Here is a 19,502-nt window from a genome sequence, read left to right as displayed (position 1 = left end):
GGGTCACTTCTGGTCCGACCCGACGGCCGACGCTTGGTGAGGCTGGGAACGTCAGTGTTTGTGTATGTGACGTCATCAACCGCGCATGCGCAGCTGTCGTTTCGTACACTTCTGGTCCGGGTAACTTTGGTCTGCTACACCGGTAAATTATTGTTGAATATTGTAAATATCTTTTCCAATAACCCAGTTGGAAAAACCTCAAATATGTTGACTTATTAAATTGAAACAGAGGATTCATATTTTTTTAATGCTGAGAGGAAATTTCGTTTTTTTTTGTGTGTGTAAACAATAAGCTTTACGTGATCTGGACTTAAGAGGTTCGTTGGAAGTGTGGTAGTGTCTTGATGCACGTGTGTCAACAAATTGTTTCTGTGTTTTAAATTTTATTTTAGCTGGTAAGATGATAATTAATTGGTTCTGAAACCGAACACTCCCGTGTTTATTTATTATTTGGTTAACAGCTAACATTATCTGTAATTGTGATAGGGACTGAGTAACACTCCCATAGTAAAACTCCTCCACAACTTGTACATCAGTACATAATTTTGAATGGAGATCACCGAGAAAAATATACGTAGGAAATTATTCGCATAGTAGCTTATGTTCTTTTAATTTTAATTTTTGTATTGGCTAATAACAAGAGCCTGGCTAGCTGTACTCAAGGTAAGCACTACATTGTATTTGCACGAGAACAGGCCCGGGCGACGTCAGGAGCAACTACCCGGTACACTAGTTGTCTGTATGTACTTTGAGATATTATATTAGCATGGGATTACGTGTCAGAGGAATATTTGATGATGGTTATGTGAAATTCCAAACTTGGGTCAGGCCGCAGTAATATGTCAATTGTGTAATATATAAGGTTGAGGAGACAGGTTACAGTTACGTAGTGGATATTTTCCTCTGACCTAATAACGCTATTTTACCGTGAGTACGCTCTGACTGGGGGGTCTGCCCCCCCAGCTAGGAAGTTAGGTAGGTAGGTAGGTTTGGTTGGTAAGGTCAGGTTTTATTCGGTTCTAGTAAAGCATGCCTCCTCTTTTATAATGATAAATTTCCATGCACAACAGAAATATAGTTTGGTATGTTTATAGCTACTTAACGATCGACTCACGGCAAAATAAATTCCAAATGCCGTCAGTCATGGTCAAATATAGTTCTTGTGTTTTTCGTCAGTAGTGGACGATTAGCCAATCTGAGCGCACTCACGGTAAAATAGCGTTAGTAGGAACTTAGCTGGTCACGGCAAAATATCCACTGCCTTACAGTTACGGCAACCGTTTGTGAAACTTCGATGACTAAACAATGATAGTTTCTAAGAAAGCCTTTATTTTTTACTAATCCAAACGAACCTAACAACTAACGTAACAACTAAACCTAACCAAATCTACCCGATAACCTAAACATTAAGAACTTAAATTGTCAGTACGGCTGCCGTATGTATATCCAATGAGATATTTTGGTGTATGGCTGCCATACCTGTATCCAATATGAATAATATTTAACAACAATGGTCCAGGCTGACTAGTTACCTAACAGAAATATTTATAGAAGAAACGATAATACTTGATGAGACTGGTCTGAGTAGGTAATGGTGGGGGAGACAGTACTCTCTGGAAAGAACTAAAGGAATTGTACCAAAATTTCCAGAGATGTTATTTGCATAGTATTAAATAAGAAAATCAATACTATAATGCACAAAACCTGACATAACATCACCAAACAAAACGTACCTTACTTTAGAAATACTGTAATAATAATAATAATAGCCAAAAGGATGACACAGTACATATTAAAAATTGGTAAGATTTGCTATATTGGTAAAGGTCGTGGAGATGGTTAGCATCAGAAAAACTTTATGGAATTGAACCAAAATTTCTGGAGATACTATTTGAATGATACTGAACACAAACCTGACCTGACCTAACCTAACCTAACCTAACCAACCTAACCAAAGAAACCTAACATCCTAGCAGGAGGGCTCCGCATATTTAACAAAAAGAACTTGCTTTGATATCTGGTACCAATGGAAGCAGCTGTCTTGAGAAAAGATTGGACCAATACAGTCAGATACCGGCGAGCTCTCTGATAACGACTGAGAAATGAGCAATACTCTGAATAAATATTTTTCAACAGTTTTCACCACCGAAAATTTAAACATGATACCTGAGGCACCGACTCTATACAGACATACTGAAGAAAATAAATTAAGCAAGATAGTATTGACTAGTAACGATGGTAGTAAGCAAATAGACAAACTAAAGCCTAATAAGTCACCAGGTCCTGATGGGATATTTGCCAGAGTATTAAAGGAATGTAAGGAAGAGCTTAGTACCAAAGTTGTTTAACAAGTCCTTAAAAACGGGTGTAGTACCAGAATCCTGCAGGATAACGAATGTAATGCCGATTTTCAAGAAGAGAGATACATCACTATCCTCTTAACTACCAACCAATCAGTCTAACATCAGTTGTAGGCAAATTACTGGAAGCAATCATTTCAAACTCTATTCGAAATCACCTGGAGAAGCACAAGTTGATCAATGATTCCCAACATGGCTTCACAAGCGGACGTTCATGTCTAACTAATCTATTAACATTCTTTTCATCAGTTTTCGATTCGGTGGACGAGGGGCACAATTATGATGTGGTATATCTCGACTTTAGCAAAGCCTTCGACAGAGTCCCCCACGAAAGACTAATAAGAAAAGTGGAGGCTCATGGCATTAAAGGTGATGTTCTAAAATGGATTAGGGCGTGGTTACAGGACAGGTAGCAGCGAGTGAGCATTAACGGCACCAAATCCCATTGGAGCAACATCACTGGTGGAGTTCCATAAGGCTCAGTACTTGGACCATTATTATTTATTATATACATAAATGACATAGATATCGGCATAGACAGCAACATAAGTAAATTTGCTGATGACACTAAAATAGGATGCGTAATTAAATCTGACGAGGACTCCGCAAAACTACAGGAAGATCTAAAAAAAAATTTTGAATGGTCTGAAAAATGGCAGATGAAATTCAGTGTGGACAAATGTAAAGTACTCAGTATAGGAGATGTAAACAGGGAAACCAGATACCAGATGAACAATGATGTTATTGAGAAATCCGACTGCGAAAGAGATTTAGGAGTAATGATAAGTAGGAATCTTAAGCCAAGTAAATAATGTGTATTTGCTCGAAACAAGGCTAATAAAGTACTTGGGTTCATACAAAGGAGTGTTAGTTACAAGACTAGCGAGGTCATCTTAAAACTATATCTTGCGCTTGTGAGACCTCACTTGGATTACTCAGTTCAATTCTGATCACCGTATTACAGAATGGATATAAGAGTCCTTGGAAAGAATTCAGTGGAGAATGACAAGACTAATCCTGGGCATTAGGAACCTTGAGTACAGAGACAGGTTAAAGCATCTTAATTTGCACTCCCTCGAGAGACGTAGAGTGTGTGGCGACATGATAGAGGTGTATAAATGGAAGTCAGGGCTGAACAAAGGGGACATTACAAAGGTACTCAAACTATCCAACCAGGAGCGAACTCATAACAATGGTTTTAAATTAGACAAATTTAGATTTAGGCGCGAAATAGGTAAATATTGGTTTGGAAATAGAGTAGTGGACGAGTGGAACAAATTACCAAATATCATCATTAACTCGAATATGCTGGATAGCTTCAAACGTAGGTTGGATGGATATACAGTGGTCCCTCGGTTAACGAACACAATCCGTTCCAGCAGGTTGTTCGTTAACCTAAAAATTCGTTAACCGAAACCATTGTTTCAATGGGTTTTTGGGTAATTGGTTCCAGCTCACCGAAAATTGCCTAAATTCAACAAAAATGGGAGAAAAGTTCACTTACTTTGAGGTGTGTATGTAGAAGGCTCCTGGATGATGATGATGATGATGATGGGAATTAGAATGGGGGTGGAGGAGAAGGAAGAAGAGAAGGCATTGGGGTGGAAGAGAAGTCACCCCATGGCACCATTTCTCCCATAAAATTTTAGTTCTCTTGGTGTATTTCAAGATTATTTTCTTTAAATCAACACTGCACTGCATTATATATTGTCAATATGTAAAATATATTTCAAAATGACCAATAATTTGCTTGGAAACACCGAAAAAAAGCGTTTAGTTGAAGAGAGTCTCAAGCAAGATGTTACCTCCAGTGAAAACAGAGAGAGACTAACGCCTGTTTGCTGTGTTAAGAGGCTGGATGCCGCTCATTAAACTAGTCACTTTACCTTCAATTATGTTCAATAATTGTTAAAATGACTAAAAAATTGAATATTAAACTTTTAAAATTATTGAATAGTATAAACGTCTTGTTATTTACTAAAATAGTAAGGAATTTAAGCCCTAGAACCGATTAATGTATTGGCAGACTAATACTAAAGCTGGTTGACCGGCCAGTGCAAGCGAAAACATGTTGAGGTCGGTTCGTAAGAAATTCGTTAACCGAATTTTTGTTCGTTAACCGAATTTAAGAATCTTATGGGAGGCAGTTCGTTAACCGAGGCGTTCGTTAACCGAGGGACCACTGTATGAGCAATAGGGGTTGGGTGTAAATGGAACTGCCCAGTATGGGCCAATAGGCCCGCTGCAGTTTCCTCCATTCTTATGTTCTCATGGTTGGACCGAGCGGCTCTGTTGCTAAACTGAAACAAGCAAATAGCTGACGACAAGCTGATCGTGAGCTCAGTCACTATGGGACCTTCAATCCTCGACCACTTTCAAGGATCTGCTACTGCTAATGCCATCTATCATGTGAAATGGAAATGTAAACACTGTGATAGGCTTGTTGGTGGTAATGTTTGCTGCACTTCAAACTTCCACACACATATTAAGGCAATCATATAAATTAATCAAGATTTAAACTAGCCCTGTAATCATAAATATGGTAAGCATATGATTAATCATAATCAAGTTTTTTTCATGATTTTTATTCAAAATGAAATCATTATAATTTTTCTTAATGATTATATACATATATTCATGATATACTGTAATCATAATGAGCATTGATTGCCATTATTAAACATAGGCATAATCAAATGTGTAATCGGCCCCATGTCTGTTTGGTGATACACACAAACCAGCAAAACAGTCTTCCTAACCTAGGATGGACGTTTATTATTATTTTTAGGTTAAAGTTTGTGTAGGCAAATGACAGTTTGTATGTCAATAGATCAGAGTACATTGCATTTGTCATGTCACTTGTCATGCACAACATAGTGTTGCTCGCACAAGTGACAGCAGCAGCATCTTTATTTATGGGATAAAGTGGGGACGAAAACCTGGATACAAAAAATTTATTCCTCCACTTGATATAACTGTACAGTAAACCCTTGCTATTCGCGGATTTGTGATTCGTATTTTCGACTAATAGCAGTAAGCAGATGTTGGCTAGCTTACAAGCTTCTCCTGCAGCGCAACGAGTCATTGCCACACGCCTGCAACATCTTCTCTCCCGCCTCTTTCTTTGTTTGCGCTCAACCATTGCCTGCGACGCAGCATCTCTTGTGTTGTATTCAAAACAATAGTGTTTCTGTGTGAAATGGCCCCTAAAAGACTACATAGTGTCAGAGCTAGTGCCACCCCACCATCTGCCTCCCCACCAACCACCTCCCCACCAACCACCTCCCCACCATGCACCACCCCACCACCTGCCTCCTTGCCACCCGCCTCTCCACTAACCACCATTGCATCACCCTCTTCCAGCAGTGATCCTGATGATCCCCCTATGCTTCAGTAACCAGATTTCATCCTACTGTACAGTACACTTCATCAAAGGAGAGTAGTACAGTATTGGCGGTTTAATTTTCTCATACATAGTACTTTATAGGTAAACAGTAGTGCACTAAGGTAGTGTACGTTGCTGTTCATGGTTTTGCCAATTGGCCGCCATTCCTTGGAACCTAAACCTGCAAATAGCAAGGGTTTACTATACTACTATAATTTTGAGGTCAGAAATAAGCTTTCTATGATGATGATTCTTGTTAGGTGGCTGGATAACCCAAACTAATTTCCTTAAATATTACCACTAAATGTATAGTAATATGTACAGTAAATTGTCTGTTCATGGATCTTCACTTACTTCCATTATTTGTTCTGATTTATTGAAGTTGATAATGCTGATCATAAATTACTAACCAATCTCACTTAACCTAACCTAGCAATACCATGTTTGCAAGTGACCAAATTCAATAATCTAGGTTGTCAGACAAATGCGGAAATACTGTGGGTATGAATTGTGCACCTAAACAGTCTCCAGTATTTGTGTGTGCCACTTGCGTGCCTGAACCAGCAACTTGTGGGCATTTCACCAGAGAAATAAATGCTTTCTTACATTACAGAACGGCCAAAAAAGAGGAATCTTCCCCCTACTGTAATTAATATATTTTTACTTGTGTTGTATTGCATTAAGCTGTACATGCAACATTTCATTACTTCTGTGTTTTGTATTTCATCTTTATTGTTGCGCTTACCATATGCAAAAGGTAACTACTGTACCTGTCCGTACTGCACTGTATTAACTGAAAATGTCTCTTCCAGGTAGCTGAGTATTTAAGCAAGATGCCCACCCAAGCAGAGATTTTTGCTGAATTGGTAAGCATTGAGAGGGAGGGTGGTTGGGAACCCTGCATTCTTGCATGACATGATCATAATGTGATTTGGCTGTTACTGTAAATTAATGTAGTCACTCCCAGAGACTTGTTTTATTTCATTGTTAAATGTAACTGCAGAAAAATCCTGTGTTAAACTGGTATGATCGCAGTTAATTTTGGTGTGATTTGCAACAAGAGTTTATCATATGGACCAGGCTGTATAGATTACAGTACTGTACTGTTAGTTTGAAATTTATACATAATACTATTGGTTATTGTTTCAGGGCATCCCTGGGGGTGTAGCTGCTGGCGCTGGTGTGGGTGGCGGAGGAAGGGGAGCTGTTAATGCTGAGGAGCTTGAAAATGATGTATGTACTAGAATTAAATCAGAATCCATATTCATGAAAAATGAACGAAGCATATTTATTTAATATCTAGTAAAAGGTTTACCTGTCCTGGATGCATAAAATTGTGACTGCAGTTCTGCACCACATAAAAGTTTTGGTTCAGTCCAGAAACTGCTTTATTATGGTATTTCCACCAAACTAATAAAACCATTTCATAATTACATTGATGGTCAAGCAGTTAGGCATTAACATTCACTTGGTGTACGGAAATATGATTCTTATGTGACATGTGAAACCATCCTATTGTGAGATTGTTGTGGGGTTATTTGGGTCAACTTTATCATATCTCACCCCTTGAACCAGAACTTTTATAGGAATCTGCTTCTGTTTGACCTGGAATTGAAGCCAGGCCAGCAGAGCAGCATGTTTATGTATTAGATAATCCACAACCAAGGCAGTTGGTGTCTATATTCAGGTGACTTAAGGAAAACCTGCTCTAATAGCTTGTTTTGGTAAAATGTTCCTTATACTACCCTCGGTGTTCTTTATTTTATTTGACTTCTCATAACCATGCAGGGCAGCTTAAATGTTGAGTGGTTAGTGAAGTTGATAGGCTGTACTGAGAGTACTGTACAGTAAAATCAAGAATGTCTTACAATGTTAGATAATAAATCATTTCAGCACACCTAAGACTCAGAGAAGGGTTACAGTATTTGTTATTCATATTGACCATAGACAATGGTTATTATAATCTTTGTTATTTTTTCCCCACAAGCTGCCAGGCGTTAATGTTTTGGGTTGTGCTTGTTGAAAGCAATACCTAGAATATAAATTATGGTGTAATTGTATTGTTGACTTGTAGCTATTTGGCAAGATTTATCTTCATTTTTCCTGGGAAATTTTCTGTATTTTTAGAATACAATTACTGCACTATGTTAATTTTTTTAGATATTAACAGATAACAGTAAGTTTTATATATCTCAACATAATTTTACTGTTTTCTTTTAATAATTTTCAGTCCACCATGGAAGAACTCTGGGCAATGAAGGCCATGGAACACTCCGAAATTCATTTTAACGTAAGTACCGTAAGTAAATTGGAATGGAATGGAAAAGACATATTTATGTAGGTTGTCCAATTTGGAGGGAATCATGAAAAATTTATCAGCTAAGTGGAATAGTGTTAAAGAATAGTCGGCTGCCTGACAGAAATGTTTAGGTTTAATAGATTATAAGGTTTAATATAGTCAGTAAATTTTTTATCTTAAAAGCTACAACCCAGTCACTTTTTTTTTTTTTACCAGATTTCCTTTTCTATGTTGGAAATCCACTTTGTAGTTTGTGCAGCACAACTGCACCATTTTTATCTCATTGAACTGTCTCCCATTTTCTGTATTGCCATAGAACCAAAGATTTTTTGTTTCTTAATTTATCCATAGTACAGTATTCTTAAACTTCTCATCTCTCCTGTACCTGTGTTTATTCTCATTTTTAATACAGTAATTTTATTCTTAAAAGGCGGGCAAGGAAGAAATGTTTCCTTTGTGCAATGGTTAAAACCCTTTACAAATTTCTTTAGCAGATCTTATGACTTATGTTGGTGAGTTTGATTTGTGAAATGCCATATGTGGGCAGGTGGTGGTCTCCATGGCTGGCATACACAACATTTTTAAGTGCAAACACAGTTGTTAAGGCTGACATTTTCCTGTTAAGCACTAATGGTACATACACAAAGCTTTTAAGGGCCTTAATAGTTCTGTTAAGTTAAAAGACCTCGGGAGCACTTTAAGTCCCGCAATAGTCGTCTGTTAGTCGATACCAAGGCGAACCAACAACAAAAACAGCGGTGGCAACACATTTGTCGGGAAAGGAGAGATATATTTAATGAATATAGTTGTATATATTAAATATAGTGTGAATATATTGTGTGTACAGTATTCCCTCTATATAGCAGAGATCATCTTTCTTGACTTGGACAATACTGACAATCAGCATGTCTCACACTTTGCCACTGACCTCACCACACCAGGAAATGCAGCAGTGACTCTCATGATGATTTCCAGCCATGCCCTCTTTGGTTATTTTTTGTTAACCACCCATCACCTTTTTTTCACATGAAAAATATATCTTTTCACTAGTTTTCTTGCTGTTTTAGATGATTCTGACATATATCTTTGGGGCAAATCACTTTTTTTTTTAGTTAGGTTAGGACGTAGCCTGTTAGGTCAGGTACCCTAACCAAACTAAAAAAAAGTTAGGTTAGTTTAGGTTACCTGACCTAACAGGCTACGTCCTAATCTAACCTAACTAAAAAAAAAGTTAGGTTAGGTTACCTGACCTAACAGGCCACATCCTATAACATGTTTGTTTACAAACAGCACAGCAAGGAAAAGCTAATGATCACTATCCTTAGTTAATAAATCATCCTTCAAACTGCATAGATTAGATTTTTTTTTAATAATCAAAATGTATGTAAATGTAAATAAATGTAGATATTGAAATTAATCTTCAAAATTTTATTAAGGTTATTCAGCCATAAGACCATTTTATATGATGAACTCCTGCTATCTTTAGCGCTGTTTAGCAGTATTTAACAAACAACTATTTGTGCGGTAAAAGTTTGCTAGTTAAGCTTTGTGTATAACTTAAATTTTACTGCTGGCTAACAGTACTATTATGTCATTAGCATAAAAGTAGCATAAAAGTTTTGTGTATACGGGCCCAAACATGTTGACCTTTAACCCTTTAGGGACTCAATTACGTTTCAGAGTGGCTAGAGAAGTTTGAATGTGCTAATTTATTTATTTATTAACCAGGTAATTATTTTTTTATACTTCCTAAGTTGGCATGACGAGTTTTTAAATCTGACGTTGAAATTGCTTGAAAATCATATATCTGCTCAAAATTAAATATTTTTTTTTTATAAAATCCATGTTACAGGGATGTAACAGTTTTTAATAAAATTGTTAAGATATATATATATTTTTTCAAAGAATTACTGTATTATGTGTTCAAAATGAGACTACAGTAAATGCATGCCAAAAGTATACTGTGATTTTATTTAACTGAATTCATTATTTTTGGGTATAATTTTAGGGTTTACTTAAGTAAGTACCGCAGTTAAGAAAAAAATACTTTAGTTAGGTTGGATTTTTGTTCTTCATGATTATTTTTATATACGTATTTCTTTTAGGCATAATATTGGGGTTTTTTCTTGTTACAAAGGTAAGCTGATATTAACATAGAGAATACAACTACAGTCGGCCCTTAACATACGCAGGGGTTAGGTAACAGAGATACCCGTGAATGTTAAGAATCCGCATATTTTTGCTGCCCCTAAAAACACCCCTGGCCCCTCATGTCCTTATTTACCGTATACAGTGGTCCCTCGGTTAACGAGCACAATCCGTTCTAGAAGGTTGCTCGTTAACCGAAACCATTGTTTCAATGGGTTTTTGGGTAATTGGTTCCAGCTCACCGAAAATTGCCTAAATTCAACAAAAAAGGTAGAAAAGTACACCTACTTTGAGGTGTGTATGTAGAAGGCTCCTGGATGATGATGATGGGAATTAGAATGGGGGTGGAGAAGGGAGAAGAGAAGGCATTGGGGTGGAAGAGAAGTCACCCCATGGCGCCATTTCACCCATGAAATTTTAGTTCTCTTGGTGCAAGTCAAGATTATTTTCTTTAAATGAACACTGCACTGCATTATATATTGTCAATATGTAAAATAAATTTCAAAATTCCCAAAAATTTGCTTGCAAAAACAGAAAAAAGGCATTTAGTTGAAGAGAGTCTCAAGCAAGATGTTACCTCCACTGAAAAGATACAAAGACTGATGCCTGTATGGTGTGTTGAGAGGCTGGATGGCATGCATAAAACTAGTTTCATTACCTTCAATTATGTTCAGTAATTGTTAAAATGAGTAAAAAAATTAATATTAAACTTTTAAAATTATTGAATAGTGTAAACTTCTTGATATTTGCTAAAATGGTAAGGAATTTAAGCCCTAGAACCGATTACTGTATTGGCGGACTAATACTACAGCTGGTGGACCGCCAAATGCAAGCGAAATCATGTTCAGGTTGGCTCGTAAGAAACTCGTTAATCGAGGGATTGCTCGTTAACCGAAGTTAAGAATCTTATGGAAGGCAAGTCGTTAACCGAAATCTCGTTAACCGAGGCGCTCGTTAACCGAGGGACCACTGTATACCTGTGTGTAGTTCGAGTTCTTAAGACCAAATTTTTTTGGCAAAAAATTTGGGGTCGATCTCTAAACGGGTAATAGTTTCGTTAGGTTGAAAAATATTTACCAGTAACTACCAGTAAACAATGGAAACGACGCACCACCAGCTGTGAGTGTCGGTACAGTTGCCAGGGCAGATCTCTTGCATCATCATAGCAAGCCCAAAGTAGCCAAATGCATGGTATGGTAGCACAGGACGATGTAAAACATAAAGTATTCAATTTTTAATGTTTATTTATAGATACAGTACATAAATTTTTGTTCATTACATTTGAAACATCAATCTTTGTTAATTAAATTTGAAACAAAAGAAAACTACGATTTCGTATTTCTATATACCGGGTATTTTCATTAAAATATTACATCACACGTATATTTTACCTTAATTGTGACTGAATGAATATATTCTCAGAAATAAATATGGAAATGTAATATTTTTGCTGAAATGACGTACGTATTACAGTGGAAAGTGGGATAAAATCATGACAAAAACAATGACTCGCTTTCTTTCATTGTTCAAAAGATTTTACCGTAATCGCTTTTCGAATGGTTTTCAGTTAAAAAACTGTTGTATTACAATAATATTCTATCCTAATTCACTTGAATAAATACTATGATACCATATTTCTGAATATTTTCATTAAAATCCATCAAAATCATTTTCCTTGTCATCGTCTTCAGCACCAAACAGCTCCTCCCAGTCTTCTTCTTGAACAGGGCTAGAGGGTATGTGTTTTTCGAATCGTTTTCAGTTAAAATACTATTACATCACATGTATATTTTACCTAAACTGCGCCTGAATGAATATATTCTCAGAAATAAATAGTAGTTTTGCTGAAACGTGATGTATTTCAATGTAAAATAGGATAAAATACATGACGAAAACAAGACTTTACCTAACCTTCCGATGTTCAAGAGATGTTACTCGTTTTTTTAATAGTTTTCGGTTAAAATACTGTTATATTACAATGATATTCTATTCATACTGTGCTTGATATAATACATTCATGGAAATGTAATATTTTTGCTGAAATGACGTACGTATTACAGTGGAAAGTGGGATATGTATGGTGGTGTATGTATGGTTAAAGCATTGAAGAAGTGAAGGGGTTAATATTTCTTGCCCTCTTTTGTGAAGAAAAAATATTCCTAAGTTCACCAGAGTTTGGAAATAAATGCATAGTACAATGTGTAATATTGATGTAGCAGTAACACACACTATCAATATCCACATAATAGAGTAGTCACTATCACAATTTTTCATATTTTATATTTGTACAGCATTCTTGTATTTATTCGTGTATCTTTAAAGCATTTATAAACCATACCGTATTTTATGTAAAACCACAATATAGTTCCATGCCACTCAGGTGTATATAACATTAAGAAATCAGCACACTGCTTGGTCCCAAGAGATTTGGATTTCAGAGTTTTGATATAAAAGAAAATTTAAATTAATGTATTAGTTCTTAATGAAATTTCTTCTCTTTTATGTTTTAAATTTTTGACATGGACTCTAATAAGTACTAGTGTAAATGATTTTATTTATATTAATGATTTTGGGGAACAAACAAAATTAAATATTTTAAACTGTTATAATGTAAATAAGAGGTTTAATTAAAACCATGCTTATATTTTTTTATTACAAATGAGGACTATTGGATAAATGAAAAATTTGCTGGATACAGGATTGTTATTGGATAGTTAGTACAATACTGTAACCCTCATTGGTGTAGAGCCCATACTCTACCTCTTTAAGGAAATAAACCCACTATACTGTATATGGTTTATTAAATTTTTATTTATTAGTACTACAGTATATTCCACACGTAATTTTTTTTATTTTGTGCTTGTGTTTCCTGAAGTAAGTTTAATATTTTTTTTTATATAGGAAATGTAATCACAATAAATATCAGTACTGTACTGTGCAATCATAAATTATATTGTCAGGACTTGTTGAATAAATGTTTAGCCACAATAGGTTGAATGGATTTTATCCCAACAGCTATTGTGTGCAGTAGATCCTCGGCTACTGAAACTTACACCAAAAGATGATGCAATATATACTGCCTTCAGAAATGAATTTCCTGATTTTAATGTGAAGAAGTTGGAGGAAAAGGATCTCAAAAGTGCAGAAGCAAAAGAGGTAAGATAAATTTTTTAATTTATTAACTATTCACAAGTAGGCAGTCCCCACTTACGAACATATTTGGTTCCAGAGGTCTGCTCGTACAGGCACCTATACCCCATAAACCAACATTCCATTAACCGCCGCTTCGTTTAACCGACGATTACATCTTGGGGAAATACCTCGCAAGTTTTGTTGATACCCCATTGACCCGATGATTGGGGGAAGAGCGGCAGAGCTGTTCTGAATTTGGCAGGCAGTGGCATGGTGCAAATTCTTGCCACGAGAGGGCTCTGAGCGCTGCCTCCGACTCATTCACGCCTCTCTGCACTTCTTTACACCTACTATGTATCTCCAACTTCATGTTTTTTCATTACAGCTAGACCCCGACTTACGACTACGTGGACTTACGACCGCCGCAGATTTTTTATTATTTATTTATTTTTTTTATTTTTTTTTATTTTTTATTTTTTTTCAAATGACACGCATTTTCTATACCGAAACGTTTCCAGTTAATGTAGTCTCCATGTATAATTAGAAAATTATGGGGGCCCCATGTGCATTCAGCTGACTACATTAAAGGTTAAGTGCTCAATCACACTGTATCCATTCCTTATTATTTATTACTTTCACTGTACTGTATCCATTCCTCATTATTCATTACTTTTACTGTACTGTATTTCATTGTAGATTTTTTATTAAAAAAAAATTTTTTTTTTATCTATGTCGGACTTACGACCATATCGGACTTACGACCTGGATTTGGGTCCCTAACCCCGTCGTAAGTCGGGGTCTAGCTGTATTTCTGACTTCATGTGTTATGCAATCATGCCTAAAGGCCCCTGTGATGGTTCCTCTTGTGTTGCACCTAAAAGGGGCAACTTGATGTGATGTGATAAGGCGTAATAATAATGGTGATGGACCAACAAAGATTGGTAGAGACCTGAACTTGCCACCCTAAATCAGTTCTACCATCCTAAACACAGGTAAGTAACAGTCTCAATTTAGGCTTTACATTCTTTACTTAATGCTCATTGTGCTTGCTTTATATGTCTGCTTTATTTTCTTGCTTGACAGTGTGCACCACAGAGATATATCAAGGGTAGATGGGAGTTTTTTGGGGGTGGCTGGTCTCTAACCTCCCGAATTTGTTTTATTCTTATAGGATTAATTGCTTTTATAATCGTTGATCCGCTAACCAACGACTTTTCACAGTCCCTATATGTATCGGTTATTGGGGTATACCTGTAAGTCCATTTGTTCATAAGTCTAAATTCATCTTTATTGCTTGCAAACAATGTGTTAAACATGAAAAGTACCTTATGTACAGCACACCCACAGCACAGTGTCGATCATACGGTGTTGATTTTGGTCCTCCACCCACAAACACAAAATTTTTTTCATTCCATCATGCAATTTTCCTCTTTTCTTACTTATGATGGTCAATTGCATAGCCACAGAATGTTTTTATATGCTCCACAAATCTTTCTTTGTCCTTTAAAATTGTACCAGCAGCCGAAAGATTCAATCCTAAATCTCGAGCCAAATTTGTCATCTTTTCACCTTTTTCCGCCTGCTTTATTATTGCCACTTTCGTTTCTATTGGTGGTGGTTGTGGTGTGAAGCCTGCTCAGTTGTCAGAAGTGGCTGGAGGAAGATTAGGGAGCTGCTGTCTTTATTGACAGCAAGAGGCCTTTCCTCTGTATGAAAGCTAGTGTGAGAAGTGTACTGTTGTGTGACAGTTAAAGAACGACATAAGTTGACTTCAGTGAGGTGAAAGGAAAAAGGTGAGGTGGATGTGTAATGTGACACTAAAACACAGGAGGCCCTGTTCAGAGCTAAGAGGGCAAATAGGTATTGAGAGTACAGTAATATTTCCGTTAGCCGGAATCCCTCAAACCTGGAACTCTCTGATGGCCGGGATTGAAATTTTCTTGAAAAATCATTCCCAAAGCCGGAAAATTACGGCTTTGGGAACGATTTTCCACGGGGCACGTTTTCCGGAAAATTCTGATAAAATTTTCCCGTTACCCGGAAAATTCCGGGGATGGGGGATATTTATCCGGGTTCGAGGGATGATATAATGGACAATTTCTGGAACTTCTGAGAACATTTTCCGTTACCTTTAAAATTCCGGGGATGTGGGATTTTTATCCAGCTTTGAGCGAGTCTTCTCATTACTCGGAAATCTCTCATTCCCGGAAGTGCTCTGCACCGATTGTTCCGGCTAATGGGGATATCACTGTATTGGTGAAGTTCTGCATTGAGACAAGTTAAGATGGTTTGAGCATGCGGAGAGATTGGATGTGAGCAATTGGATCAAGAGGTGCATGAGCTTACCGGTAAATGTGGAAGGGAGGGGAGCCAGGGGTTAGGCCAAGATTGACACAGGAATAAGTAAGAAATAACATTAAAGTTAAGATCATGACAAGAGACTGTAAGAGACTATGCAGCATGGAGAGCTGCCATCAGTTAACTGCAGCTGACCAATGCAAGCATGGAAAATGGCTGTAAAATGTTTATTAGCTGGAAAGGAAATGTGAATGTGGTAGCATTTAAAGCAACAGTTACATACTGTACCACTATCTCAAGATAAACCCCATTGTTGTTGCATTCCCAAGCTGTAGTGCAGTACCTGCCTACCTACCATCAGTGTGTGTTCTGTGATGCTAGAATACCAAGTTCTCTCATAGGCATACCATCCTTGTTATGTCTTTAACATGAATGATTTGAAAATGCAGTGTTGACTATTCCTTGTGACATGCGACAGGATTCCAAATCATGACATTACTGAACATTGCCACATGTGTCAGTTTCATTATTTGAAATGGCTAAACTTAGCCAGTCATTCAGTTCCTTCTATCAGGTAGACATTTACCCCTCCTCCTCCTCCCTCCCAGTCTATCTGCTTCTCCCCAACATATAAGGGTTCAATTATCAACAATGGAGCAAAGTGAAAAGGTGATGCACTCGGTCAGCCCCAAAAATGTAATTGTATGGAGCACGAAATTTTACTGTCATTTTTTTTTTCACACTAACCATATAACATCCTTTGAGAAGATCATTTTGGTGAGGAAGTATGGTTTTCCCAGGCTGTTTAGGATATCATCAACCTGAGGCAGAGGATAGGAGTCTGTAATCCGTGCACATCCTTTAGAAATTGGAATCTGCACCAGACTCAGCAGCTTATGTGCCATCCCGAGAACAACAGACGACACACTGCCACCCTCACTTAACAATCATAAACGAACAAACCAAAAATATTAGTTACAGTATTAAATCATTTCCATTAAGCTTTCCATTATCTTCACTTCACTTTTCACGTCACTAGCAACCCATTTACACTCACCTTAGAAGTCGTAATCTGCAGCAGAGTCGGCTGCTCTCTCGTCACTCACTCAGAAAGACTGAGTGGGCGAGCGTAAATGCATGAGTGAGCAGCCAAGGTGGTGCCTCTGGTGAGCAAATAACGCATTTGTGTGCCATGGCGGTACATTCAAAATATTTCCTGCCCAATTTCCTTCACGAAATAAAATTTTTTATTGCTATATACTGTATAGGAAAATTTGTATAATTTTGATAGCGGCGATATAAAAAAATCTTTATAAAAAGTCGCGATATATCCCAACCCTACTGTACTTTCACCCCATTCATTTCTGTCTCCAAACAATATTTCCTAATCATGGATTTGATTGTCTAATGAAATCTCTCAAGCATGCCTTGTGACTGGATGATGCGCATTTATGCATTACTCCCTATTGGTTCATTACAGATTGCACCATTTTGGGAATCCCATATTAGCCAGCAATGGTTTTAAATTAGACAAATTTAGATTTAGGCATGAGATAGGTAAACACTGGTTTGGAAATATAATGGATGAAAACACTGGTTTGGAAATATAATGGATGAGTGGAACAAGTTACCAAACATCATTAACACAAACACTTCAAATATTGGTTGGACAGATACCCGGTATATGAGTGATAGGGGTTGAGTGTAAATGGGGCTGCCTAGTATGAGCCAATAGGCCTGCTGCAGTTTCCTCCATATTTATGTTCTTATTCCCCTCTTGAAACATCACCAGCATCAGCAGTGATGCCTTAAGGGGAAATCCTAGATGCAGTTCAGGTGATGTGAGTGTAACCTTACTCCCTCTCCGATTATCTCATTCTTTGGAACGGTTTGTCAAACTTATCACTCGGGTAGGGAAAGTGACAACTACAGTTAGAAGCTGGTGGGCCATGCAGGTCAACACTGGCAGTGAGATGACATAATCGACAGGTCACATATTTGACCGATGCATAATGATACCTTTGCATTTGCATCGGCCTGGATCCGGTCCTGGTAAAGTAATATTATGCAGATTCACTAGAATTAGCGCAATTTTATCATACCTGTTTATTTTCAGAAATGGAGACCATTTTGTTTGGCATTTGAGAAGGAAATTGAAGACTACAGCTTTGCAACCCTCGTACGCATAGACGGTGAGGATGAATATTCAGAATCCAACACAATCCTCGTCACTCGCATACAGTTCTTCTGTATTGAGATAACTCGCAATAGGGAGGGGTTAAACGACGCCATCCGAACAAAGTTCAAACCCAAGCCCCGCACCAAGAAGGGTCAGCAATAGCACTGGGATATTATGTAAATTAATTATAATGTAAGGATATATCAAAGCCATGTTAGGTGTTAATATGCATTGTGTAAGCCTTTTGGTTTATGTGACTTGACTACCTATAATCATAAGCTCCTCATTCTTTAAAGGATCTCATATGGAAGAAAAGTGATACAATGTTTGGGTTTTTTTAAATGTTGAATTAATGTGTATATACATATACAGTATTTCACTCTGATATCCTCTTAAAAAGGCCTTAGATATTACATTTACCTATGTATACTGAAGTCGTCATAATCTTATAATCTTTGTCTATGCAGTGGTTGTGTGCGTATATACATATAAATTGTATGAGAAGAAACCTAATGGTGCTGGTATAAAGGACACCTACAGCAGTAAATATTCATTTAGGCTTCAGATTGCAGCAGTTTGAGGAATAAAGTACAGTACACTTTTCCTCTTTAAATTGATAACCTTGAATATAAGTACTGTACTTTCTTTTGCATTTCTCGTATGGATATATAAAAATATATAATAGTAACTAGAGAAAGATAAGTTGTAATATTTGATTCATTAAGTTTCTCTTCTTTGAAAAGTAGTACCTTTACAGTATATACAGTAAGTAAAAATTACATACAAGATATACCTGTACAGCACTGTACTTTGCAACACTTAACCTTGGAAACATGCATGCCTTTTAAGGGGTTGATGTTAAACAAGCATAAATCATTGGTTATGCAAGAATTGGCTCTTAAGTCAGTCTGTCAGTTTTTCACTCAGGGTTACAATCGATAGAAGTTTTTGATGCAGCTAAAAATTGGGTTCAATTGTGACCAGATTGGAATAAGGGTGTAAAATTAATCTTTGCATGGTGTCCCCAGTGTTTTGTGCTACCTGTTCAATAAAAAATTAATTGTTATAAACACTGAATTTATCACTATCTGTAGAAACTGACAAAGATGAAAAAGTATTTGGAGTGTGGAAAATATACTGATCCAATAATGACTGAAATAAGACATGTGAAGATCTTCACTTCAGAGTAGACTTGAGATGATGCACATATTTATGACTGAATATATAAAGAATATATACAGTAGAACCTCACTATTAAAAAATGTTTATTAACCAAATGCTCTGGAAAATGTTCCAGTTTATTTAAGGGGAAACTATTCATTATGAAACGTGGAAAATATTTATCTCTCACTAAGAAGAAAAGATGGTAAAACACACATCAGCCTGCAGCTTGTACCCTACTTGACCCTCTGAGGCCACCAACAGTCCCACCCCATCCCTCCCCAGTACCATTCACTACTTTCAGTTTGGCGCCTGTTGTGTCTTGTCCACACATTATGTGATTGTAACCTCACTACTTGTCCAAGCTCAACCTTGGAGGTTATGTCTTCTGTCATTTGTCTGAACTGATTATAAAATGGTTCACTTATGCAAGAATTGTTGAGGAGGATCTTATAATAATTTCTGTAACCACTAATTTATCCCACCATTTGGTATTCAAATGAAAAGATCACTGTTTTAAGACTGTGCAGTACTGCTCAG

General features: G+C 36.9%; 1 protein-coding gene across 7 annotated transcripts; it reads left to right on the top strand.

The window, feature by feature from the left end:
- LOC121861626 (protein PBDC1-like) lies at positions 1-19,052 on the top strand. Of its 7 annotated transcripts, none has more exons than XM_042359506.1 (6): positions 1-120; positions 6,558-6,611; positions 6,895-6,978; positions 7,976-8,035; positions 13,208-13,348; positions 17,739-19,052. In XM_042359506.1, exons 2-6 carry the CDS (start codon positions 6,579-6,581, stop codon positions 17,961-17,963), a joined length of 543 nt encoding a protein of 180 aa, XP_042215440.1. In that variant the 5' UTR covers positions 1-120; positions 6,558-6,578; the 3' UTR covers positions 17,964-19,052. The 7 variants fall into 7 exon arrangements, with proteins under 7 accessions (XP_042215440.1, XP_042215446.1, XP_042215445.1 ...); XM_042359512.1 differs by having other exon boundaries at positions 81-142; XM_042359511.1 differs by lacking the exon at positions 1-120 and adding an exon at positions 299-317.
- Positions 19,053-19,502: the final 450 nt, after the last annotated feature.

This window comes from Homarus americanus, unplaced genomic scaffold, assembly GCF_018991925.1.
Source record: "Homarus americanus isolate GMGI-L3 unplaced genomic scaffold, GMGI_Hamer_2.0 scaffold9847, whole genome shotgun sequence".
NCBI lineage: Eukaryota > Metazoa > Arthropoda > Malacostraca > Decapoda > Nephropidae > Homarus > Homarus americanus.
This window is presented reverse-complemented; position numbering and strand designations above follow the sequence as displayed.